Source organism: Talpa occidentalis, unplaced genomic scaffold, assembly GCF_014898055.3.
Source record: "Talpa occidentalis isolate TD23 unplaced genomic scaffold, MPIMG_talOcc4v2.1 talOcc4.4, whole genome shotgun sequence".
In the NCBI taxonomy this organism is placed as follows: domain Eukaryota; kingdom Metazoa; phylum Chordata; class Mammalia; order Eulipotyphla; family Talpidae; genus Talpa; species Talpa occidentalis.
In genome coordinates, this window is record NW_023604295.1 from 14813635 (window position 1) to 14840672 (window position 27038).

General features: G+C 31.2%; 1 protein-coding gene across 2 annotated transcripts in view; it reads right to left on the reverse strand.

Annotated features, from left to right (window-relative positions):
- Nucleotides 1-233: 233 nt before the first annotated feature.
- The window catches only part of NCAM2 (neural cell adhesion molecule 2), a 413941-nt gene continuing 387136 nt past the window's right edge, over nt 234-27038 (reverse strand). The window contains exons 16-18 of one of the 2 annotated variants that reach the window (XM_054700347.1): nt 7906-8110; nt 3651-3770; nt 234-1207 (exon numbers count right to left, since the gene is read on the reverse strand). In XM_054700347.1, the coding sequence (XP_054556322.1) occupies nt 1096-1207; nt 3651-3770; nt 7906-8110 (437 nt within the window). In that variant the 3' untranslated portion in view covers nt 234-1095. Of the gene's footprint in view, nt 1208-3650; nt 3771-7905; nt 8111-26369; nt 26686-27038 lie in introns of those variants that run through there. The other variant, XM_054700348.1, reaches the window with a different exon arrangement.

Sequence of the window (27038 nt, forward strand, 5' to 3'; positions counted from 1 at the left end):
CCAAACTGAAGGTTTTAATTTCTATAAGCCAATTACATTTAACTATTGACCTATAATGGAGAAAAATGAGATTTAGGCAAAGACTATTTAAAATAATGGGCAAATAATATACCTAGGGATAAGGTTTCAAGTATCTGAATACTAAAGACTTCTTTTTTTTTTTTGGTAAAATTATTGAAAAGGTAAAAGATAAAGATAATCACATATCTATAAATATATCAAGACAACATTGATATTGTTCCCATTTCAATTTACTTTATTTGAAGCTGAGGGCAGAAATCAATATAATTTTCACTTGCAATACATTTATTTGTGTGTGTGTGTGTGTGTGTTTAATCCATTGTGAGTGAATATGTCATATATAAAGAGATATTTATGGAATCTTTCTAATCTAATTTTACACTCAACTAGTATGTCTTCAAATGGGTAACAATTTTGATCTGGCACTTCAGTCCATCAAAAATCAACATTGAAATAGCACTGTAATTATAAATTGAAAAGAGCTCCCCAAAGTCTCTCTACATTTTTAATATCTATTAACGATAACTGGCTTCTTTAAACCTGGGTTCACTGAAATTCCCCTGATAAAAATGTAACCTTTATTAGTTGTTTCCTTCTTAAGCTCAAAGCCACTTTAAACTAATTGCCCAAAATAGATGGGAAAAGAAAAAAAAAAAGCAAACAAACCATGCAGGGCTTTCTTATACATTTAACTCACAAAACTTTTGTTTTGATTTTTCTTAAACTCCTATCTATAGGAGAGGACGTAGTATAAAGCATTGTTCTTAAGAAATAGAGCACTTTAGCCATATAGTAAATTGCAGTACTTCAATCATAAAATGAAATTGATACCCAAGAGCTGGTGCCAGTCAGGTCTCTACACTGAAATTCTTACCAAAATAAACAACAGCAATAACAACAACAACAACAAAAGGAAATGGACCATGAACAGGAGTATTTGATCATATGTATATGTGTACAAGCTATTCCAAGCTAGAAGTTTCCCAAGAAATTAAGGTCAATGTATAATTTTGGTCATAGGGTCACTGCGATCCAGATGCTCTCTGTAGTGTGGTTCAAGTTTCTGTAATCTTGTTATGCTTTGCTGTCATCTTCTTTTGATTGAATGATATCATTAGAAACCTTAATTTCTATAGTTTCTGGAGTTAGGACTTCTTTTCCATTTTCTTCTTTTAAAGGCAATTTTCTGGAAGGAAATACACAAATAACAGACTTAATTTTCTAAGGCACGGTGAGCAGTATTCCTTAACATTTAAGTTGTTGTTACAGAGAAGGAAATATGTTGTAATAATCAGAATGAAAAAAAAATCAGACTTAAGTGATATCAAATTTACAGAATATAATATGAAAGAATAAAACATTATTGTAAAATGTGATGCATAATGATGAATGAAAGGACATCCTTGTAGATTAGATACATTAAATCTTTTGTTTCAGGGAGACTTGATTTGTAACCAGTTGTTCATAGTAAATATATGAGTGTTTTGGAATGAAAAAAAGCCACTACATTTTGGTATGTCAATGAGATGATTTTCTGATACTCATTTTTTTTAGTAAAAAAAATCAATGATGCTGCCATATTCAGTTGCATACACTTCAGAAGCTGTGATATTGGAACTTATTGCAAAAAATATATTCAGGGCTTCCTCCCCTTTTTTACATTTACTATGTAAGTTTCCTTTAATAGGCCTCTTTTCACTATTTTTTGTTGTTGCTACATTTGTATCATTTGTGAGTACTTTTTTTGAGAGCTGTCTCCAAATACAAACCATGAAGTTGTAAAAAACCTGCTTTTTGATATTAAGACAACTTCACAAATATTACTATACCAATGAATCAAGATTTCTAGTTTTTTCTACCATAGTGTTATCTATTGTCCTACCATTCTCAAATTCAATGGTTTACTATTAAGTTTTATATATCTGGTTGGGGGGTTAATTTTTCCACTTTTGACAATTTTTTTTTTCCACATCAAAAAATTCTGATACAAACTGAATGACAATTCACCTGTGACTTTTGTCTCACTACTTAATGTGGATGTAAATGCTACTATGCTAATATCTCTGTTTCACTTCTATTTTATTTTGTATTTTTAGTAGAAAAGTCAGTTATCTAATTCTGAAATCAAAACTATTATGGGAAAACTAGTCAAAAGTAAGTAAAAGGCTAAATCTACTAGGATTCATTTCTGGGCATGAAGTGGCATCAACTTCTCAAAGAACCATGTATTGAGTTTGTAATGAATAGGTATTTACAATTAATTTCTGGATGGTGTATTGTTGCAATTATAATGTTTTACTGCTTATCTTGTTTTTAAAAAATATCATTGTTAAGTCTATTATTTTATGGTGATTATTTGTCTTACTATTGAGATCCTGAGTAGTTGTTAACTCTATTTTTTGTTTTGTTTTGCTTCAAATTACTGTACATACTATTGCATATAGCTATGTATGCATTTTGTAGCTAGTTTTTATAAACTTCTATGTATCTATATAATAATTATTAATAGACAAAAAATTGTCTCATTGTGTAATATTATGCTTCATTGAAAATACTTCTGATTTCTGAAGGGTGGATTATAGAACTCATCTCTGAAAATTGCCCCTATAAGAAGTAGGTCAATTTAGAAAGCAATAATCTCTAAATGTAGTCAGTAATAACCTGAGGATGACTATTGAAATTTTAGCTATAGGGTGGTCCTTCATATTTGTTTAAATATTTATCATTTCATCCCTTTGAGAGCAGATCAATGGGTTTTCTGAAGGAAGTAATTTATTTTCTTCACCTGTGAAAGCACTCATCCCTTGATTTAGGAGGAGAGATGACTAAATCAAAGTTCTCTGTAAGAAAACCTAGCTGATGGAGATAAAGGGATATTAGTTGAGTAAAACAATAAAATGTAAAGGTCAGAAGTTAAAGGATAATGTGATAGTCGTGTTTTGTTAATGTCAGAGGCATTCAGTGGAATACTATCACTACTGCTCAACACAGCCTTTGCTTTGAATCATCTCACTTTCATACTCATGAATATCAGCTTTGCATGTGGTCACACCTTCATAGATTTTGCTGAAATATATACTCTGGTTTTAATGGATCTTTGATGGATGCAGGAAGAAGTAAATAGCAATCTTGAATGGAGATCAAAATACCATTTAGTATGCAGATATCAAAATATGAACAGTTAAGAATATTTCTTTCTCTTCCTAACAAATATCCTCTTTCTTAACTAGACTTGTGTATATTTTACACAATTTCTACTTAAGACTGCCATATTCAAAGTCATGACTGATTTCCTGACATATCTTGATTGAAGTAAAAATCAATCACATTGGAAAGTATTACTTTCTTAAATAGTAGGCTTAGTTTAGGAAAATCTAATTCTGGAATGTGCTTCTATATTTTTATATAAAATTATAACTACATGTTGGAACAGTAGATTTTCTCTGACATAATGGCAAGATTCCCATGAGAAACGGCTCAATAAAATATATGGGTTTTAGAGATTGACAAGCATTTTTACTGAAAAAAATTTCTATAAATGATAATATTTGTAAAAACATACTATAAGCGATGTGTTATGACTTTACAAATATTTATCCCCAAATAATTAAGCAGTGCTAGCTACATACTCAGGTTCTGTAAGTGGTGTGGTTTCATTTGGCTCATTAACTGGGCTTCCATCTTCATGATTAGTTATTCTTTCATCTTCTGTTCTCATCTCCACGATGGGTTCTTTTGATCCATCTTTCCTAGAAAAATAAAGAAAAAAATTATACATGTAAAGTGAATGCGTTATAGGACATATCATAAAATTGACCTAATACTATGTCCCCCCATACACATTCAACATGTCAGATTAAGAATATATTTTTTTCTACTTAAACGCATTTTGCCATATATTTTTTCACTCAGAAAAAAGTCTTTTTTTTTTTTTTGGCATTGTGTCTTTAATTTCAAATTCCAATAGTTCATTGTTGTTATGTAAGAGAGTGACTGAATTTTATACATGACCTTATATCCTGTAAATATGCTTATAATTACCTACTGGACTGGTTTCTGGAATTTTATGTTATTTATGATTATCTACAAGTTTGTATTAATATAATTTTCTTCTCTTTAAAGAATTTTTTTCTTAACATATCTGGCAAAGCACATCTACTGACAATATAATTCTTCAGTTTTTATTTGTCTGTGAAAGTCTTTATAGCTTCTTCACTTTTGAAGACAAATTTTACAGGGTACAGGATTATAGTTGGGTGTTTATTTTCTCTCAATACATTAATATTTCACTTTGTTTTCTTCCTGCTTGCTTGGTTTCTGAGGAGAAGTTGGATGTAACTCTTACCTTTGTTACTCTATGGGTAATGAGTTTTCTCATCCAACTTATTTCAGGATTTTTTTTCCTTTGGTTTTTCTTTATCTTTGGTTTATATTTACAAATGGTGAGTCTAAATATAGGTATTTTGGTTGTTTTGTATTTGTGATTTATCTTCCCTGCTGTTCTGTGAGTTACCTGGGTCTGTGGTTTCATGTTTTACAACAGTTTAGAGAAAGTTTCAGGTATTATTATTTCAAATACTTTATTTTTTTCTGTTCTTTTCTCTCTTCTCATTCTGGCATTCCCATTAAATACATGTTTTCCTTCTGTAGCTGGCCTACAGTTCTCAGGAGGGGATGTGGAACAGATGCATAATATTATCCTACAATTAGGTCCAGTTATTTTTATTAAGGCTGGTGTGTGGATTGTGAATTTCACGATTGTTTCTAAGGTATCTTCTTGTCCTTTTCTGTCACCCTTAAGAGGGAGAGGATGGCTACATTGGATTTGAGTTGAATCTCCCTTTTCCCAGGTGGAAGTCTGGAATGGGTTAGAAAATGCATATTTTCCTTTTTCCATATTGAAAAAAAATGCCACAAACGCTCTCTCTCTCTCTTTTTCTCTCTCTCTCCCCCACACAAACACACACACTCACATGCTTTAGTTACTTCTCATGATTCTTTTTATATTTTACAACTTATTAGATAATATGACAAGTAACTTCCTCTTTTACATAGCACTTATAGCCTAGATTACACATTTATTTGAGTGTTTATAACTGAAATGTTTCCCAGTAGAGTAAAAGCTAGATCTTGACAGGGGCTTGCTTTTCTCACAGCTATATGTGAGACTTAGACAGTGCCTATACTAACAACTAAATATTTGTTGAAATAAATACTTGGGTAAGAGTGGTACTACAGTTTGATAAACTGAATATTATTAGCCAGATTTATAAGATAAGCTACCAGGATGCAAGATAAACATACATTTAAATTGCTAAAATCAAAATAATGGGATAATCTGAGATTTTACATTAATGTTATCCTGTGAACTATTGATTTTCTTTTTCTCCCTGGAATACAATGACCCTTAAAAACTATTCTAAGATTGTAATTAATGTGCTTTTAAACTAGTCTATACAGTCTTACAACTTTTGATAACATTTAAGAACTAATCTCAGAATGCTTGGGATCATGTTTGGAAGCAAGTAAAAATACAATGAATCAAACCAGTAGATCCTGTTTCTCACTGATACTTTATATTTTCTGTTTTAAAAGATTATTGTGCTCTTCTTCCAACTTGAAGAGTATTTTTTTTTTAAGATTTATTTTATTTATAGAAGAGCCAGGGTACAGGCCAGATGCATGGGGGGGTGAGAGGATTCACCAGAGACAGAGTGGGGAACAGAACAGGCAGAATGACTGAAATACACTGCTGAGGGAAGCAGCGGGCATGACAGGAGAGGTCTGCTGCACCATGTGGGATTCTCCCTGGCTGGCCGGGAATTGAACCCATGCTGCAGAGGCTGCGGACAGCTTCACAGCGCTGCGCTCAACTGCCTGCGCCACCAGGGAGGCCCAAGAGAGGTTTTTTTTAAAAAAGATTTGATTGTTGTTTTCTCAATGCAGGGGAAATTATGATGTAAAAGCTACGATGGATAAGAAGCAAGGAATGAACCATGTGTTTTCATATTCCCAAGTCTTTAAGGTTAATTAAACACAGCAGGGTTTAAAAGTAAAAGTGTCAGTGAATAAATTAGCAAACATGAGTCAAATAAAAATAAATGGCAGAACTTGAATGCAACTTAGTATTTTGCAAATGGTCACCAACATCCCTTGAGTTAATTAAGGTAATAACATGAAGTTTCTTCATCTTTCTCTTAATCCTAAATCCAATCAATCAATAATAGTTGATGCAAATGAAGGAAGAAATTAGAAAACGGGTAAAGGCAGTCATTTAGGAACAGGGTGCTCCAAGCCCCAAGTCCCCTTGCCAGCCTGACTAAGGAATAATCACAGACCAGGAGGGTGCACCCCTCCCCCAATTCAATTAAAAATTGATTGTTCAGAACATCAACATAATAGCATACTAGTTTCAGATAGGTAGGCCAAGTAACACAGGCAAACTCAGTGGACCTTCACAGCATAGGATATACCAAAGGCCTAGCCAATCAGCAAGAAACACAAGAGATACTCAATGATCAAACCCCTACTCCTCTCCCACTATACCCATCTTACCACCTCAGTGGCTACCCACTTGGGACCCCTCTTTGCTGGGGAACTTTCCTGTCCTTCTTCTTATTTGAATATTTTCATATTGAAATGTTATATAAAATAGTATGTAATAGACAGATGTAAAAAGTAAAGGAAATGTCCTAGCCCTTAAGAATATTCATTTTTGATTCAGAGTTTAATATACACATATATGTATCATGGGTGTAAATGTGAATGTGTACATTTTCATATGCTTCTTGGTTTTTTTTTTCATTGAGTCCTATTGTACTTTTGAGATTAAATACAAATCTATCTTACTATGAACAAAACAGAAAAAAATATAGCTTTTTAATTATTCTTTTACAAACAAAGGAATTCTCTATAAAATTTAGCTCTATATATTTTCTTGGAATTCATATTCTGTTTAGTTAAATGATATGCAACAGAGAGCTTTAATTTCTGATATATAGACAGCTTCTGACCAAAAATTTGGAATAGTAATTTCAGAATCTGTAAAAATGTATTGCATAGCATGTATAGCATTTTACATACAATCTTGAAACCTATATGTAATCACTTCTTCAACTTGAAGAAATCAACATATTTCTTTTAACATAGTTTAATAGATTTTTAACTCTAATTACTATTGATTTCCTTCTTTTATTCAATATAAACTGAAAAAATGTGGGGGAAATCATAAACAATGAATTTGTGTGATTATCTACCTTACTCTCTACTGATCATCTATCTATCATCTCTTTATTGATGATCTGTTTTTAAATTTTGACAGTAGGGCCTCCCTGGTGGCACAAAGGGTTATGCACAGCACTATGAAGCTGTCCGTAGCCTCTGTAGCAAAAGTTCGATCCCCAGCCTGTTAGGGAGCAACCCATATGGCACAGCAGACCTCTCTTGTCTAGCCCGCTGCTCCCCTCAGCAGTGTACTTCTGTCAGTCTGCCTGTTCTGCTCTTCCATTCCTCACTCTGTCTCTGGTGAAGACTCTCACCCCCCTCATACCTCTGGCCTGTACCCCAGTTCTTATATGCATAAATAAATAAATCTTTAAAAAAATAAATATGAAGTTTGACAGTAATTATTTTCAGTGGGTATCCCATTTTAAAGTTTAATTTTCAATAGTCTATTTTCAAAGTCTTTTGATTTTATATGATATTATATTATATGTTACATTTAAGGTCATATTTTTTTAATATCAGGAAGCAGGTAGTGCAGCATCTACTCATCCTATAGTCAAACACTTTACCTTAAACAGAGAACTAAGGGCCTGAGTAAACACACAAGTGAGACTGTGGGCATTTGTTTAATGGAATGGGATGCCGATGTCTGATACTCACAAATATGCAGCTTTTCCTTCTTCCAGTTCTTTGCTTTTGCCACTGGAGCCACTTTTCTTCCCACACATCCTCCTGGTGATGCACATCAATAACCCACATTGTCGAATAAAGAAGCAGCTGACATCGGTCACCACGAGGATTAACAAAAGTGCGGCAACACCCAGGCCAATGACTGCTCCAAGCCCAAGACCATTAAAAAGTGTGTCTTAAAAAATAAAAGAAAAGAATTCTATTAAATGCGAAATTAAGAAAGATTAAAAAAATTATTTTCAAAATAAATCATACCTAAGAATTCCAAAACTAAAAGACAGGGAAAAAGTAATGGTCAGTAGCACTTCAATTTCCTGAGAAAGGGAGCTAGTCTTTCTCCTTTTCAGGCGATATTTTAAATAACTAATATGTTAATGATTTGAATCATTTTTAGAAACTTTCTTTAGAGAAAAACTTTTATGTAACTCTTCATACCAATATGCATTGTGATTCCCTGTGGGGAAGATAATGAATATTATTATATCCTTAACATACTCTTTCAGAAAGTCGCAGTCATTAATAGATCAGCACTTTGTTAAAAGGCAAATATAGTCAAAACTCCTATAAGAGAAGTGTTAAATAAATGTTCTATTAAGAATGATTTTAAAGATTTAAACTTGCAAACGAGTGTTGTAAGCCATTTACCTTGATAGAGAACACATTTTAAATACCTGTCTATTCATATTTTTAAATCATTATTTTAGAATAAATGATTTACTTATATGTTCCAGTTAATATTTTAACATATATTAGAAGCATACTTTTACAGAGTTGTGATACTTAGGACTTTTATAAAGTCATATCAGGAGCAGGTTGGGGAAGATGGAAGTCACTTTTCCTTGGCATATATTGGGGAGGAAATTCAGAAAGTATCTATGAAATGGTGAGAGGGGATAAGGCGAATTATGCTCTCTGGCAAAGGAGAAATAACAAAAGGGATAAGAGACAATGAAAAATGAATCAAGTGTTATGTCTGTATGTGAGTATGAGGGTAGGCTACACACGGTTTTGAGAAAATTGTTTCTTAGGAAAATTCCTACATATATACATATGTAAAATAAATTTTGTCACATTATTAAAAGTGCGCCAATTTTTTAAAAAAAAATTTACTTATGCATACAAGAACTGGGGTACAGGCCAGAGGTGTGGGGGGTGAAAGGATTCATCAGAGAGAGTGTGGGGAGCAGAACAGACAGACTGACTGAAATACACTGCTGAGGGGAGCAGCGGTCACAACAGGAGAGGTCTGCTGCACCATGTGGGTCAGCTCCCTGGCCACAGGGGCTGCAGATAGCTTCATAGTTTGCGTTTTAACCCCTTGCGCCACCAGGGAAGCCCTCCAATATTTTAATAATGACTTGAAAATGCCATCCAATGAAATTGATATCACTGTTTTAATTTTAATTTACTACTAGTTGGATGATCTGGAACATTTGCACCTGTCTGAAGACTAGTTCATTTTTCTGTAAAATGACTAATATGAATATATCTATCTTATTTATTCCAGGAAATATATTAGTTATTCCTTTTTCTTAACACTCTTAGTTTGCAGGTAGGTTAATAAAAAGCATTCTCTTTGTGACATGCTGGCCTGACACTTTACCAGGAAACTGTTTCACCTGTGCTGGAACACAGATTAATAGTAGTGTCTCCAAGATGTTGCAATGAGAAAGTTTTCTTTTTCTGAATTTTTTTTGTTTGAAATAATGTTTTAATTATGTGACATTAGTTTACATCATTGTATATTATTCAGAAAAAGGATCCTAATGTTCAGGTGTATGCTTCCACACCATACCCAACACCAAGGCACCCACAGTCTTCCATCATAATTCATTGTTTGCCCCACCATCATGCTCCTCTTCCTCACTGGTAACCTCAATTTTATGGTCAGATTTCTAGGGTTTATTTTTGATTTAGCTTTGTCTGGTTATTTTGTTTTCCTATTTCCCACATATGAACAACACTGTCCAGTATTTGTATTTATCCCTCTTCAATGTTCAAAAAGAGTGCATATATTTCTTTAAATTAGCGTTTTTGCATTATTCAGGGAGATATCTAGAAGTAGAACTCTTAAACAATAAAATCATCATAGGGCCCCCCTGGTGGCACAGCGGTTTGAGCACAGAGCTCTGAAGCTGTCTGCAGCCTCTGCAGCACTGGTTTGATTCCTGGCCAGCCGGGAGATACCCACATGGCACGGCAGACCTCTCCTGTCTCACCCACTACTCCCCACAGCAGTGTTTTTTGTACATCTGTCTGTTCTGCTCCCCACTCTGTCTTTGGTGAATTCGCTCACCCTTCCATGCCCCAGTTCTTGTATAATAAAATAAATCTTTAAAAAATAAGAAAAATAATGAAATCATCATAAATAGAGCTCACGTGTTCACGTGAGTTCTAATTTTGATTATGATTATCTTATTTCTGTTAAAAAGAAATAAGTAATGAATACAATAATTACATTGGAGAAAAAAAATTATTCATACTACTTTAAGAATTTCCTTCCTGCATCAAATTTTAACATGCTACTTGACAGAAAAATGGCCTAATTAATACCCACAGAAATTACTTCCTACATATCTATACTCTTAATACATATGCCCACTTTGATGAAAGGCTGGAAAAACAAAAGTATTTTCCAGTCATGGGGATTTAATATTTTTTTAAATTTTCACTATACATATAGAGAATGAAATTTCAAGTATTATTTCTCAATTTTTAAATATATATCTATATACGAATTAGAAAATAATACTAGTGTATCTCTTGCTATATAAATAATATATCAAACATACATTGATCACTTTCTTTTTAGTGATTAAAAAACATCACTTTCTTTTAGTGATTAAAAAATCATTTTATTCATCATTCATTTTCAATATAAATGATCCTAACATGAGTCTATTATTATAAGGTAATGAGGACAACTCACCTATGAAATTTTATTATCCACAAAACTTTTTTTTTCAAAATTCATAGGTAATCATTTTCAGTATATTGTGTATGATTCACCAACCAACAATCAGGAAGGGATGGATGAATAATACATATTCAATTATACTTCAGTCCCTGTGGGTTTATTGAATCAATGACCTTGTGATTTAAACTAGTCATTCCCCTCATAGTTGGTTTAGGTTCCTCCCATATACAGCCATGATTTGAGGCAATAAATTCAACAGATCAATGACCATATATCTTCCCATTAGGTTAATCCTTATTTACCTTTTCAAGTATGGAGAGTTTTGCTTTGTTCTTAAATGCACTGTTTCTGGCATCAGAAAATCTTGTTTCTATTACCTACATGGGTCTACTTGGGTGTTTCCCCTCATTTTAAGGCTCAGATGTCTCTTCATTAAAATGGATACAGTTACAAAAACAACCACCACAAGTTAGGTCAGTGGGTTGTAGGAGTGTGGATGTAATAATGTACTTAACACATCTAGCACTTACGTTCAGCACCAAGTAAAAATTTGGCCAATTTATTGATTATCATCATCATCATCATCATCATCATTATTATTAATTTTAACTATTATAAAATTCCAAGGAAATAAGGGTTTGGTGAAAAAAAATAGACAATTTAAAGTTAAATTCATCTGTAAATATACCTTTTTTTATTAGCAACCTAGTGCAGGCAGTATTTCTTATTAAGCATTAATTATTCTCTCAAGAATACAGTCACTATTTTTTTAATGACTTAGGTTTGGCTAGTCAACTTTTAAATGATAAATATTTTATTTCTGACCTTTTCAGCATTATACCAGTATATTGATTTGCTTCATTTCCGACTTTAACAAAAGCTCTTTGAAACACTATATTTGTAAAGTACCTTATGGTAAAGGAATACTGATGCTAAAATAGACACTTTTTTTCCTAGGGAACAAAATTAAAACTTTTAAGCTTACAATTAAAATTTCAAAGGTTACTTGAAGTTATTTTTGTGAAAACCAAATATATTTTTTGTCATAGAGGAATGGGCTTGGACATCAAATAAGTCTATGTTATAAATATTTAATTAAATTATCTTTCAAAGTTATGTTTACACTTCAGGTTGAGGAAATACTGAAATGGTTATATGTTTTTATGTCCCATGAGGTTACATTACAATATATGAAAGTTAAACTTTCAGGGTTTCACTTTTTCAGTTTTTAGTTTATTGTGGAAAGTTTACTTGATCTTGGATTTTTCAAAGATGAAAGTGCAAGCAAAATCACATCATTAGGATAAACAGATTAGCAGTGATTTATTTTCTCAATAATGTACAGCTATGGGCCTCCCTGGTGGCTTAGGGGTGAAGTTTCAGTGTTATCACCTCTATGGCATGAGTTCCATCCCCTGCCAGGAGATAGCCCACAAGGCGCAGCAGACCTCTCCTGTCCCACCTGCTGCTCCCCTTAGCAGCATTTTTCAGTAGATCCACCTGTTCTGCTCCCCACTTTGTCTCTGATGAATCCTATTAACCCCTACCTCTCTGGCTTACACCCCACTTCTTCTATGCAAAAAAAAAAAAACCCAAAATGCAAATACTTCATAAGTTGATTATGATTAAAATTATTTAAAAAATTTAAACTGAGCATAAGTCATTTAAAGGTATTTAAATTCATCTTTTCTTTTTTAATTTTCCAGTATGCATTCACACATGCCTTATATTACTTTCACAACAACTCCATTTCATAGGAAAACAATACAATTAAGTTACAAAAAGGAAAACTGCATTCCTGAGACGACATTGGCCCAAGTCAGGTGATATCCCTTGATACCAGTTAGCTTCAGTTTTCCTATTTTTTACCTATACTAGAATCAACACATTCTATATTCAGCATTAAATAATCAAAAGACAGAGATAAAATAAAATGAATAAATGAAAATGTATTATTTATTATAGAAAAATGTCACTATTTTCACTGTATTACACGTAGTGGTATTACACGTGGTGGTCCAATTAATCATATTTGTTTCAATTATGTACATTATTTATCTAAATATTCTTGCTTTTAGCTTCCTTTTTTCAGTCATTCTTTTTATTGCTGTTATCAAAAGAAGCAATTTTAGATTGGAGTTGAATTATAAGCAAAACTTTAGAAATTGAAAAATTCAAACATCTGTTTTAGTACATATTTTATTACTGAAAACAATTATGGGAAACAATCTGATTGGTATTTATTAAACTCCCTCTCATTTGTACCTTTTGACTCATTTAATTTCCCTGTTCAAAACAAATGGTTGACTTCTAATGTTTCCAATGTTGTGTCAATACCCCCTTAACTGTATTAAGTAAAGAAATGGAATACTACTCAACTATCAAAAAATGAACTCTTGTCATTTGTGACAACATAGATAAAATTGGAAGGGATTCTATTAAGCAAAATAAGTCTGAAGGAGAAAGACAAATAGCAAACAGTTCAGTCATATTTAGACTGTAGAGAAACAAAACAAAACAAAACAAACCAGAAACACTAAACCAAACAAACCCAGAGATGTGTCTTAGAACTGAAGCTATTGGGGGTGAGGGGGAATGTGAGGGCCAGGGGAGCAAGGGGCAGATGGACACAATGAAGTGTGGTGAAGGATTATGTGTGCTTTGGTGATAGGTGGGGTGTTATAATCTACATCTAAGGAAATGTGAACCTAAACCTCCAAATTATATATACATTGTTGTAAACAACTGTTACCTCACTAAAAGTAAAAATAATTAAAAAGATAGGAAAAAAATCACTGCAAATTACATTAGCAAGGATGATTAAAATATCATTTTCCATTAATTTCAAAATTAAAAAAAATCAATCCGCAAACTTAAGAGGAATTCTAATTGAATTTTAAATTGTTCTACTCTAGGACACTCATATCATTAATTTCCCATACACTGGGAGAAAAATGGAATGTTTTCCTAAGGTATGTTTTCCTCTTGAATAATAAAGATAATATTTTATAATATAATTATTATTTGAAAAATGCAATGCACATTTTATATGAAATAAATGTTAATGGAAATACTAATCTTTTTTTCAACAACAGTGATTTTTTCACCTATTTCCTGGTCCACATACTATCGGTGGATATATCTAAATTATAGTTTTTTATTCTGCTTCATATTAATAAAATGTAGATACCAATTCCCATGTATCCCAGGTAAAGTATTCTTTGAGCAGCATATCTGACAGCACTTTGGGAATTCCAAAGCATCATACAAATAAACGATTATTTCTTTAAGCTATTGTTTTCTGGTCAATTTGGAATAATAATAAATTATGTCTTCTTGTTATTTGTTTGTATATCTTATAAAAATCTCCTTTTATAAAAAAACTTCCTAGATTTTAGCTAGTATAAACTTTTGGATATTAACATTCATAAATTATGAAATACAAGTAAATTTAAATATATCATACAAGTGTTCTCATTTAAATTATTGTTTTTTGTGTTATCTTTATTAAGGAGTTAGCTTTATGATTATTTCTCTTCTTCTGGATTTTAGTTCTGCATTTCATTGTGACCAGAATTCACCAAGTTTTTCAGTTTAAACACTTTCCTTTCAAAATAATTCCTATTTATATAGTAATTTTTGTTTTTGGTAATCCCATTCCTTCCATTTGCCAAGTTAAAAATCTTCTTGAGGGGCCACTCTGGTGGTCTAGGGTTTAAATCTCAGCATATCACTTCTAAGGCCTGAGGTCAATCCCAGCCAGGGAGCCGACATACATGTCACAGCAGACCTCTCCTGTCTCGCCTGCTGCTCCCCTCAGCAGTGTATTTCAGTATATCCACCTGTTCTACTCCCCACTCTGCCTCTGGTGAATTATCTCACCCCCTTGCACCTCTGGCCTACACCCCAGTTCTTCTATGTGTAAATGAATAAAATATAAATCTTTTAAAAAATATTTTTCTTGATCTTTGTAAGACTGATGTAAGAATGAATGAAAGCAAGAATGCTTTCTTCCGCAGATGACACTGACTTTTGCTCAGTTTGAGGACAATAATACTTTTTTTGTTATTTCTTCTTCTGTCATTCATTTTTTTTATTCTTTAGTTTAATTACTGTTGCCTTTTTCATTCTGTCATTATGAATACATTTATTATTATGGGTATTTTACATAATATTTTACAAATCTGCAATTTCATTGAAATAGAAAATAGATTAAAACTATAGAAAGATTATTACACAATGGATCAAAAGCTCTTCCCTAAAGACTGCACTTCTTTTGATATTTTTACTCTGTCATTGTCTTGGTTCACCTTTGAACAGCTCACCGTATTCATGATAAAAAAAAAAATATTTACATCATTTAGCATCCTGAGGAAATGCACTTGTTAGCAACTCTTAACATTCACTCCAGTTCTCATTATTCAGATATTCAGCAGCTTACTGAACTAACTGAAATAAAACTGTGAGATACAACATGTAATCTCATGCATTTTTCAATGAATGATTTAAAGGGAAAAGTATGTAAAGTTAGCAGTATCTGTGGATAGCTGTGAAAAGAACATTGTTATCAGTGAAGATAAAATTGCAAAGTAGTTACAAGGTAGCTTGTGGATGTGGGCTCTTGCTGTGCAATCTATCTTCCCTCTTTCTTACTCCACCCATATTTCCATAATACATATAGGCATTTCAACCGCTCTTCCATTTTTGGATTGTAGAAGGGAGGAAATTATTAAAGTCAGTCTCTTATTTATGATTAGTTACTGAATTAACACTAGAATATTAATGTCTAATTATAGTTTTAAAAATATATATTAGAGATACATACCATGAAGTTATATATATATAAATATATATACATAAATACACATAAGTATGTACAGCCCACATACCTTTTAGTGGGAAGATATTTTAAGTGGTACATCACTTTCCCCTTGCTTTATAAATATCAATCCAGCCCTCCATAATATTCTAGTATATATCTTTGTAAAGGTAAAACTATTTCCTGTAATAAGTAATCTAAAAGGTAGTTACTGTTCTATAAAAGTGTTGATGGAAACTTGTCAAATTCACAATGATTTAAAAGTACATATTTTAACATAAGGTAATTAAAATAAGCTGTGTTAAATTTTAATAAATTCTTATTTTGAAAAAAAGGGCAAAAATAGGAGATAACCACCCTTTTCTGGTAGGTATTTCAAGTTACTGAAAACTTTAGAGATGATTATTTTTAATGTTATTTAATCCGGAGCAACTGTAAGTCCTGAGAAATTATTAAATAACTAAAGACCTTGTGCAAATAAACATGTGTGCTCCTACGGACACTGGCATTTCAGATTAAGTGCGTTGGAATGGAGACCAAAAATGGCATAAAGCTTGGCCCAACCATCATTGTCCAGTGAGCCACTAAAATAACCAGCACGGAGTGAGGTGGGGGGCTGCTATATATTTTCTAGGCCTTTCAGAAAACGTGGAATCGTTTGTTGGACTGCACAAACGCAAATTTATAAGATGAAGACATCAAGAGGGTGGCACTGTTCAAAAAAGAACCTCGCATACATGTTACCATGGTAACACTGGAAGAGACTATAATGTTACCCAGCATGGCATTTCTGTAAACAAATGAGGGCAAGACATCCCCATGAGAAATAATGTTCCTATTGGGCATATTAAGAAGTCCACGTGGCAATATATTTAAAATCTGCCCAGATGGCATCCTAAAACTTGTGAAAGAAAATGATCAGGAAAGAAAAAATGAAGCCAAAGAGAAAGGTCCTTGAGTTCAACTGTAATGCCACTCTCCCCACCCAGAGAAGCAGAGTTTTGGGACAAAGTATAGAAAGTAGCCTAAGCTTCTGGAATCTATTGTCTATGAATCCACGGGATGAAGGTGTGGGGAAAAAGTCATTGTATTATTAAAAAAATATGGAGTAAGGAGATATATTTTTATATAATTATTCAAACTGCTGTTTTTGAAGGTTTTTTCTTATCTCAAATCTATACTTTCTCCTTACACAGTTCATATTTTATGTGTTCAGTTTGATTTTGTGAAAAATGATTATTTACTATAGGAAATTAAGGTTATTATTAACTAGTAGGACAAGGAGCTTCTTAGATTCGCATAAATATGATCAAAACATATTGACCTGTGTTAAAGAACTGAATTATTTACATTTTAGTTCTATGGTTCAACCACTAACAAGCTAGTCCCAGTTTTCTGTTAATACTAAAAGGCTGTTCCATGTACAGAAAAAGGAAAAAAAATATTTTCAGGAACAGAAAGTAATATGCTTTCTTAATGACTATATTAAAAAATTTAAAACATATCCATGTAAATTAAAATACAATTAATCTACAAATTGGTTCTTGAAATTATAAGTCATTAATATGTGTAACTTTAAATTTCCTAAATATATGACAGCATAAATGAAAAAGTAAACAATATATAGATGGTATTATTATATTCCAAGGAATTTGTAACATTCCACCTATTGAGAAATTTCCAGTTCTAAAAACTCACTGTATTGCATCAAGAGACTTTTATTTCTGCCTTGGGATTATGGCCAAAAATCAATTATATTATTAAAATGGCTGTTAATAACACATATAGGATATATGGATTAATATATTATATACTGTCAGTATAAAATGAAAGTGTAGATTTTCAATTTATTTTAACACTATAACTTATATATTCTCCAATAGGTGATGGTTATACAGACTGTGGTAAATCCAAAGGAATATTACTCAATGCTGAAAAGAAACAAGCCATCAAATCAAGAAAAGATATGGAAGAAAAAAATGCATATTACAAAGTAAAATAAGTCAACCTTAAAATGCTGATTATTACATGACTCCAACTTTACGACATTATTAAAAATGCAAAACTATGAAGACAGTAAAAAACAACACTTTTTCCAGGGGTTAGGAGAGAGAAAGGGGTAAACAGTCAAAGCACAGAATTTTTAGGGCAATGAAACTATTCTGTATGATACTTAATTTGTGGGTATATTTCATCATACATACATCAAAACCATAGAATTTACACCACCAAGAGTGTTGTCCTAATGTAACTGTGGTCACCAGGATAAAATAATATGACCATGTTGGTTCATCATTTGTAACAAATATACCACTCTGTGTTGATAATGGGGGAGGCTATATATATATATATATATATATATATATATATATATATACACACACACACACACACACACATATGGTAACAGGGAAAATGGAATTCTCTTTACCTTCCCCTCAATTTTCCCAGGAACCTAAGACTGCTCTTAAAAAAAGAGTCTACTTAAAAAGGGAGAAAATACAGTAAAAATATCTCTAAAATCTGCATGGGAAATGACTAAATGTCTCAATTAACTGAAAATAACTACAAATAAAATATTGACTCTTTTATATCCTTTAGCAACTAAAGAAAAAAACCCAATGACATGTTGATTAAAAAAAAGATGTCATGTTGAGTGATGAATAATGCAACTCTTAAATATTTCATCTTTCTGTTTTTGATGATGGAACACACGAATGAACCATACCAGACTCTGCAATTGATAGGTATTTCTCTGTATTCCCTTAAATAAATTTTCCTATATGTCTCAGTCATTTTACAGAACAATGAGCTTCATGTTAGAATATGAAAACCCCTTTTTTGTTTCTCACCAAAAAGCACTAAAAATGAAAATTTTTTATCAACAGCATCAGGAATTGTTGTACTTAGCTTTGTGTTTAGCATGCATATCCAGTTTAGTTCTTGTGAAAGACTAACCAATAGCAAATTGTCAAGAGTGCCCAATAGTAAATTGAAGAATTCCTCAAAATAGAAATACTAGTTTGCAGAAATTTTAATTTTTGTTTTAACCACATTAAAACAAAACAATAAAGTCTATAGTCTAATGTGAATGTTTTAATAATTTAATATTACTAATTGTATTGAGAGGAGAATCAGTATAGAAACAAGACTATAGTCACTATGTAACATGTTTGAAGCTGTAAATTTTGATTTCTCAAGTGAAAAGATAAAAATGAGATGGAAGTATGCATTCTAGCTTTTATTATATGGTAAGTAAAATTACATTAAAAGATAATGACGTGACTACTTCTGCCAAAAGTGAAAATAATTTTACAAGGTATTTTCAGAAAATGTGTAAAAATCAGAAAGTGATGAAATTGGGTATTCTTTTTTTTTTTTTTAAAGATTTATTTATACAAGCACTGGGGTACAGGCCAGAGGCACGGGAGGGTGAGAGGATTCACCTGAAACAGAGCAGGGAACAGAACAGGCAGACTGACGAAGTACATTGCTGAGGGGAGCAGTGGGTGCAGCAGGAGAGGTCTGCCGTGCCATGTGGGAATCTCCCTGGCCAGCAGTGAATAGAACCCGTGCTGCAGAGGCTGCGGACAGCTTCATAGCGCTGTGCTCAACCCGCCAAGCCACCCGGCAGGCTCAAATTGGGTATTCTTTTAAAATCATAAACTCAGCGTGCTTATTACATTGACCGTGGGGCAGCAGTTACGTGTAACAGAGTGAGGAAGAGTGAAACTGACTAGAAGAACTACCATAATTCCTAGAAAAATACTAGTTGACTCGATGCACAGCTTCTCCTTTGCTGCATTGATTCTTCTGTGGATAAATTAAGAAGCAGAGGAACTAGGTCAAAAACATAAAACCATATAAATTATAGACCAGAGATTTACTTACGTTATCTTTGATTTAGGCCAATGTGATAAAACTGAGAAAAACTGAGTTTAAGTTCTTGACTATGTCAAAGAAAACAGACATGATTTTTCTGATCCTCAGTTTATTACTATAATAAGGTGTTTGATTACAATATTAAAATAGACTTCCTTGGATCTCCATTTTTTTTCTTTTGTTGGGTTTGAATATTTCTATTGAAGTAACATTTGTTTACAACATTGTATATGACTTAGAAGTATAGAATCACCCCAGATCTCTTTAGTTATTTCACAGCAGCCCAAAGCAACAAAGTAATATAAAACTAATGAAGTAATAAAAAGTTACTGTGACAGTCATCATAAAAAGATCTGAAATTCCCAGTTACTTTCCATATGATATCATCTCATAGTCAAGGGGTTTCAGGAAAAATAAAAATAAGAACAATAGAGAAAACAACTTAAATCTCTCCCAATGTATAACATTTCTGTAATACTGTATCATCTTATGAAAGTATAAATATTACACCAAAATATACATATACTGAAATTATTATTTTGAAAATATATAAGCATGTTTTAACAGATGACTCATACATATATGTTATATATAAATATATAAAGACATAAATTTTGGAGTGAGTTGCTTTAGAATAGGAAAGATTAAATATGTACTTGAATAATTCAAATTTTGAAAATTAATGTTTTTCTACTATTTCATTTTTATCTGGCAATGCACTTGACTGTATAAGAAAAATATATATTCATGTTTCAGTCAGCAATTGCTTTTTTAGATGTTAAAGGATTATCATTTGAACCAGTTTCAGTGTTAAAATAAATGAAAAATAGTATAATCTCTTAAGAACACTGTACCTGGCATCTAACTGTGACTTCTCACTGTATAAGTTATTTAACATCTGTAGATCTCAATATTCTCATCTAAAACATAGGAGATATGATATCAGATTTTATGAAGAGTGAGTGAAATAATGAAATATTGTCTTTGCTTTCCACATAGCATTTGACACAGTGCATGATCAAAAATAAACCTGCTCTATTTCTGTATCATTATCTGTAAGCTTCCAAAGTCATTTTTGTTTCATACCTTGGTTATGGATGAGCAATGAGTTTATTCTCATGGTGGTCATATGGACTGACTGCAATATTCTAACCAAAGGAACTGGAGAAAAATCACTTTAAGTATTCATTTATTCTTTTATAAACTTTTGAAGGTATACTTGCATTACTGAAATTGTTAACTATATTCATGTGCTTTATCAATATATCACCTCATTATTTTGACTTCTCAGTCAAATCATTTCTAAGAGGACCCTAGAACTAGTGTACTATGAAAGTAACAGTATTTCGCACCATTTTAAATTCTTTATACAATAAGTCTGCTCATATTTTATTCATTCCCAAAGAGAAAACACTCACTATTTACATGTTTATTACACTGGGATATTGGATTTGGTCAAGTTAGAAATGAAAACACACAACAAGGACAGAAAAGGTTTGCACCAGTAATAAAGAAAACACATATAACAGCGATTTTCCTCAGTTTTCTTTATTACAACAATGGAGACACAAAAGTACAGAAAATAAAATGACATTTAATATACTATGAAACACATGTATAGGATTACACATAGCGTTGGATATTATGCTGGGGTTTTAAATAAGAGATGATACTGAGGACAATACACTTATAACATGTACATTTTTTCCCAAGAAAATAAGCTATGATGAAAACAAATGCAATTAAAATGATCTGAAATAGTTACTTTTAAACTGAAGTGTTAAACATAACATCAGTGTAAGATGTGAGATAAAAATATTCTGGAAAGAAGTTCATGAACTGTGAATGCTATTTAAAATAGTAGTGATAGACTATTTTTAGGGAAAAAAATAATAGCTAGGAGACTTATTTCATAGAGCCCATTTAGTACATACATAAAATAATGATAAACTTGGCAAAATTTAAAAAAAAATGATGTTACCTCTTAGTATTATGCAATTTTTCAATGTGTAACTTTGTATTATTTCTTAACATACGATGATAAAGAATAACTGAATTTCACCATAACACAAAATTAAGAAATTAAACAACATATCTAGACTGAATACAATAAATATTAGATTAGTTCAAATTGAAATTTAATTTTACTTGGATTTATGTATCTTTAAAAAGTAGGTAAAATAATAGCATACCAACAAAGACATGAGGACATCAGTTTCAAATCAGATCACCACAGATATATAATAGAAGTATTGAACATATGTGTTTTCCTTGACTTTTCCCCCCTATTTTGCCAGACAGTAGCTACAACTGACATTATAAATATTTCACTTTTTGGTATCATTTGTAGATAGATATTTTAGGCTTTGAATTTAGTTAATAGCCATAATGGGAAATTCTCCCAGCTATCTTTATTTGTTTTATAATTAATCTTAGCTAAGATAATGAAACCAAAGTTTTTGTTATTACACTCCCACCACTTTCGTATTTCAAAGCATTTAAATTTAAACATAATGAATATTTGTCTTACATAAACATTGACATGTCTTTTAAATTCATTCATAATATTTATGTATTATATAAAATTTTTAAATACAATGAAATAGAGATAATACTACCAATGTATATTTAAAAGTTGAAAAGTTAATTCTAGACTTACACTCCAATTTAGAGTTAATTTGGAAGAAAAAATGTTAGATATCAGAAATATTTTTTTTTCTATAGTTAAGTGGAAAAATTACTGTGGTAATACCTTATAAATCCTAACTATCAAGTATTAATAGTGATGAAATAATGCTCTTTATTTCTGTAGAACATAATCAGTTGATTTAGAAATGTACTTTTTACCAATTTTAATTTATACTGAAATCATTTCAAGGGATCTACTTTTAGAATATTTCAATTTTTAAACTTCTGAAATATGTGAATTTGGGTTGCCTATTCAATCAATGGTGAAGGTTCTATGGCTTATATACATGTCACAAATGCTAACTAAGATTTTAAAATTGACCAATAAATGAATCCTTTTTTAATCATGGCTTGAAATTGAGGAAGGATGGGAGAGTTGGTATATATAGAGAAACACAGAGAAGAGAGAGAGAATATTATTGTAGAAAGAAAAAAAAGCCAAAAAAGAAGAGTCTATTTAATTTGTACATATTCAAAGGTTGTTTAAAGGATGTTACATTATACCTCACAGATCTGATCATAATACAATACATAACATAAAACATGCATATATGAACCTCATGACCCTATTTCATTATTTTTTGAGTATAATTATAATACATAAAGGGCTAAAGAAAATTATAAATGATATATTTAGATAGCATCATAACATTATTTACTTAAACAATTAAAAATATCTTAATGCTACTAATACCATAACCGAAAAGAAATAGGTGAAAATTTTCAGGTATTTTTCTGTGATTTGGTATATTTATTAATTATTATAAACTGAAAATAATATTGCATATAGTATTAGTTAACTATTCTTGAAACCTAGACCCAAACATATTTAAAAATCATATTAGCAATCTAAATCCATCTTAAATCACTACAATCACATACAATTTAAAATCATATGTAATTTCATTTTTCCATTTTTCATATAGATATTCCATATTCATAAATATTTCTCATGCTTCTGAAAAAGTTATCCAGATCCAAAAGTAGCTGATCTAATTTTCTCTTGCACACTATATTTTGTTGAATATAAGTGAATAATCCTAAATCCAACTGCACGGAGTTGAAATTATTGTGGAATTTTCCTTATTATAGTTTCAATTTAAATTGAATATAAGTGGGCATTCCTATATAGAAATATTAAATTAAATGGTTTTCAAAATTTATAACTTATAAACTACTGTGCATACTTACAATTTTAAGTATTCATTTAATAAGAATGGCTGAGTATAAAAATAAAATTAAAACTAATATGTAATTATAGAACTGATACATATTAAATAGATTTGTTTCTTTAAACACTTGAAAAACTTTAGGCAATGGGGAAAAAAGGCTTTTTAAAAATTAAGACATAAAGCATTTCAGTTTTGTCCATGTCCAATGCATGTATATGCACCTGCATAATGATTTTGGAAATAATATGAGTGTGGTGTAAATAAAATAGTTACTTCAAATGACTATTAATATAAAAAATGGGAATGTATCTAAGTTTCTTCAAGTCAAAAGAAAGTTTATATGAGTGAATTACAGCTACATCTTAGGCACACTCTGTCAGCATATCTCAAACATGGTTCTGGTGGCATTTATAGTGACCTGACACATAATTATAGAGTTTGGATGAAAGTACAAAAGCCAGTAAGACTGAACAATAAAACGTAGAACAGAAGATATATTAGGAAAGTTTGGGAAGAGACAGAAGGTAACATCAAGGTTTATATAAGAAATGAATTCTGACACTCTGCATGAAGACAATAACAATCATGCATTAAGTAAATCAACCTAGATCATCACTGATATAATATGGACAGATCAAACTTCCAAAATGATTTAACATTTGGTAATGTGATATACACAACAATAGACAAAGTCACATATTTCTGTTTAGATGTAATAACAAAAAGCTCACCTTAACACACAAGTTCATATTAATATATTCAGAACCAGAATTTTATTTGAACCCATTAGATAGAATGAAAGTATTATATGCTATGAAAGAGAAACTTAAAATAATTTGAATTGTCATTCCTTGCTTACCAATAGTATCATTTATTTAGACCTGTAGACAGACAATTCTCAGACCAAAAGGTACTCTAAGTTTTTATGGCTGCATGTAAAATAATGTAAAGTGAAGGTAATGAAGATAATAAATCAGAAACGCACATACTTTTGAATTTTTAAAAGTACTCCAAAATTTTTTATCTCTAGGGGTCTCATTATTGAAATGTAACAACTATATTGTTCACAGTTTTAAAATTTCCTACTTGTTATAAAAGTAAGGCAAAGCACAGAGCCTGTTATTGTAAAATGTCTGAGAATTATTTTAAAATTATTTATGCATATTTCAGAACAGTAAAAAAAATGTTCATCTAAGAGTATTTGCCCAAATGATCAATATTTTATTCATTTCAGGGTTAAAAATTTGACCGGTAATTAGATGTCAGAAAATCTAAATGAATAACTCATTAAATATAAGTAATTCTGCTAACATAATAAAATTTAATTTTGGCTTCTTCTCTGAACTGCTAAAATGTCAGTCTAGGTACCATGCTTGACGTAAGCATTCTTTATATAACTATTGGTGACCTTGAGTTGAGGAATATGAAATATCAAAAAATAGTCATATGTGCTATCTTATTAAAGATATATTCCTAGTTCACTACATGATCTTTGTAATCATTATTACATTTGTATCATTATTAACTTATTGAAAGGATAAATTGAGGTTAATAATGAATGGCAAATTGTTCTTGGAAGTATTATTGGAATGCCTTTCTTTTCTTGCACTTTCTACATATTATCAACATATCTGTATGTCTTATTCAAATGCATATCATGGAATATAATGAGCAATTATAATTAATTTGCAACAAACCAGTATTGGCTATGGCTGCTTTAAAAACAGAGCATACCCCATAAAAAGGTTAGATTTACATGCTGCATGAATTGGGGAATCCCTGTGTCTCTGCAGGGAGAAGGAGAGGAATCAAAGTCTGTTTTGCCTGTGGATGGGTTACTTTCACATTTTACATGTCTGTTGATGGGTCAGAAAAAAGGACAGCAATAGATGTCAAGGAAGTCAGAAAAGATGAATTAAAGAAAAGGGAGGTTTAGCTATAGAGTTTACATAATTATTATCCTGTAGATATTTTTTAAAAATGTTAGAGAATACCTTCATGCAACAAAACAGTTTTGATGAATTAATCTCAAAGCTCAGAGTCCAATGATTTGACCATGTACATACGGTCATTCTTACACATATGTGTTAATTATTTGCTTCCTAGTGGCCCTGACTGAGTAGTGAGACTCACTTGCTACAGTGTGGTTGGTAGTGCAGTACAAAACACTTTTCTCAATTTCTAATGAATTAAAATATTTGAAAATGAGAATCATTACTTATGCTGTTCCCTCAATTTCACTTCCTTTGACAGGTAGAATTTAGTAACACCTCCTGTTTATCTCCATCTTTTTCTTGAAATTAGTAGCTAAAATATTTCCTTCTCTCTCTGATTCTTACAAAGAAATTGACTCTTATGTGTCCTGGAACATGCAATAAATATTTACATTGTTAGAACATCAATACTTCATGTCAAATCAAAACATATTCCTTATGCACTGAAAGGGCACAACTTTTTAATCATATCCCAATTTAATTTCTTATTTACTTTGGGGCAATTGCATAGAGCTATTTTTAGTTAATAAAAAATCTGACTTTTATCACTATTCAAATTTAAAAGAAGAAATTTTTCTTTCACTTCTTTATTCCTGATGACATTTTAAGTCAACAAAAGGAAAATTGCACAACAGGCATAACATCTAACAAAATACATGTGATCAGGTTTATTTTTTAAATAAATGGTAAATATCATTAAATATTAAGAATGCTTATAAAGTTGAAAACTTACATTTAAAAGAATAACAAAACCAATATTAAACATTCACAATTCTACATAATAAAATTACAATGTATACAATGTATGACATGGCTATTGAGTTATTGCAAATAATTAAAGAAAAAAAGATTAGATTTGTAAATGTTTAAGTTCCAGGAAAAAGTGACATGATATTTAACAACATTAACTTCAGAAATTAAAGGAAACTTTAGAATGAAGCAAATTATGCAATGAACTGGTATCCAAAAGAAACCATCCTTCAGTAATTATTTGGTAAATTATCTACTTAAAAGATGGACAATTCAGGGATGGGAAAAAGGCTAAAATTGTTCACTGCTGAAGATACATGCATAATTAGTTGGACCTTAGAAAATCTTTCATTATAATTTTAGATCAGCCTTGTAAATTTGCAGGGCATAAATGGAAATATCATATGCTATATCAACATCATTAAAACATGCAAGACAAACTTAGGGCTATCATGAAAGAAAACCCTGCAGCGCTCAGCTGCCATGACTGGCTTCCACTGTTGGCTTTATTCGCTTCGCAGCATTTATCTGCATGATGAAAATTGTTTTTAGAAATAGAATAAGAATAAAATAATTAAGGAAAAGCGATAGTAGGAAAGAAAAAAAGAGAAGATAATTAATGCAAGATTTACACAAAGCCATTACCAATTTCCTAAAAAAGTTTATTTTCATAAAGACAAAGTGGCTAAAATTTTGTATAAAACATTTCTCAAAAGTTGTCATATATTGAAGACATAATGACTCTCAACACTAATCATGTATATTTTACATATTCAGACGTTAGTTCTATCACTGATACTTTAAATGTGAACATTTTAACTATTCTTTAATAAAAATACAAATTGGAAAAGATTCATTAGTTGTACTTTGCTATTAATAAA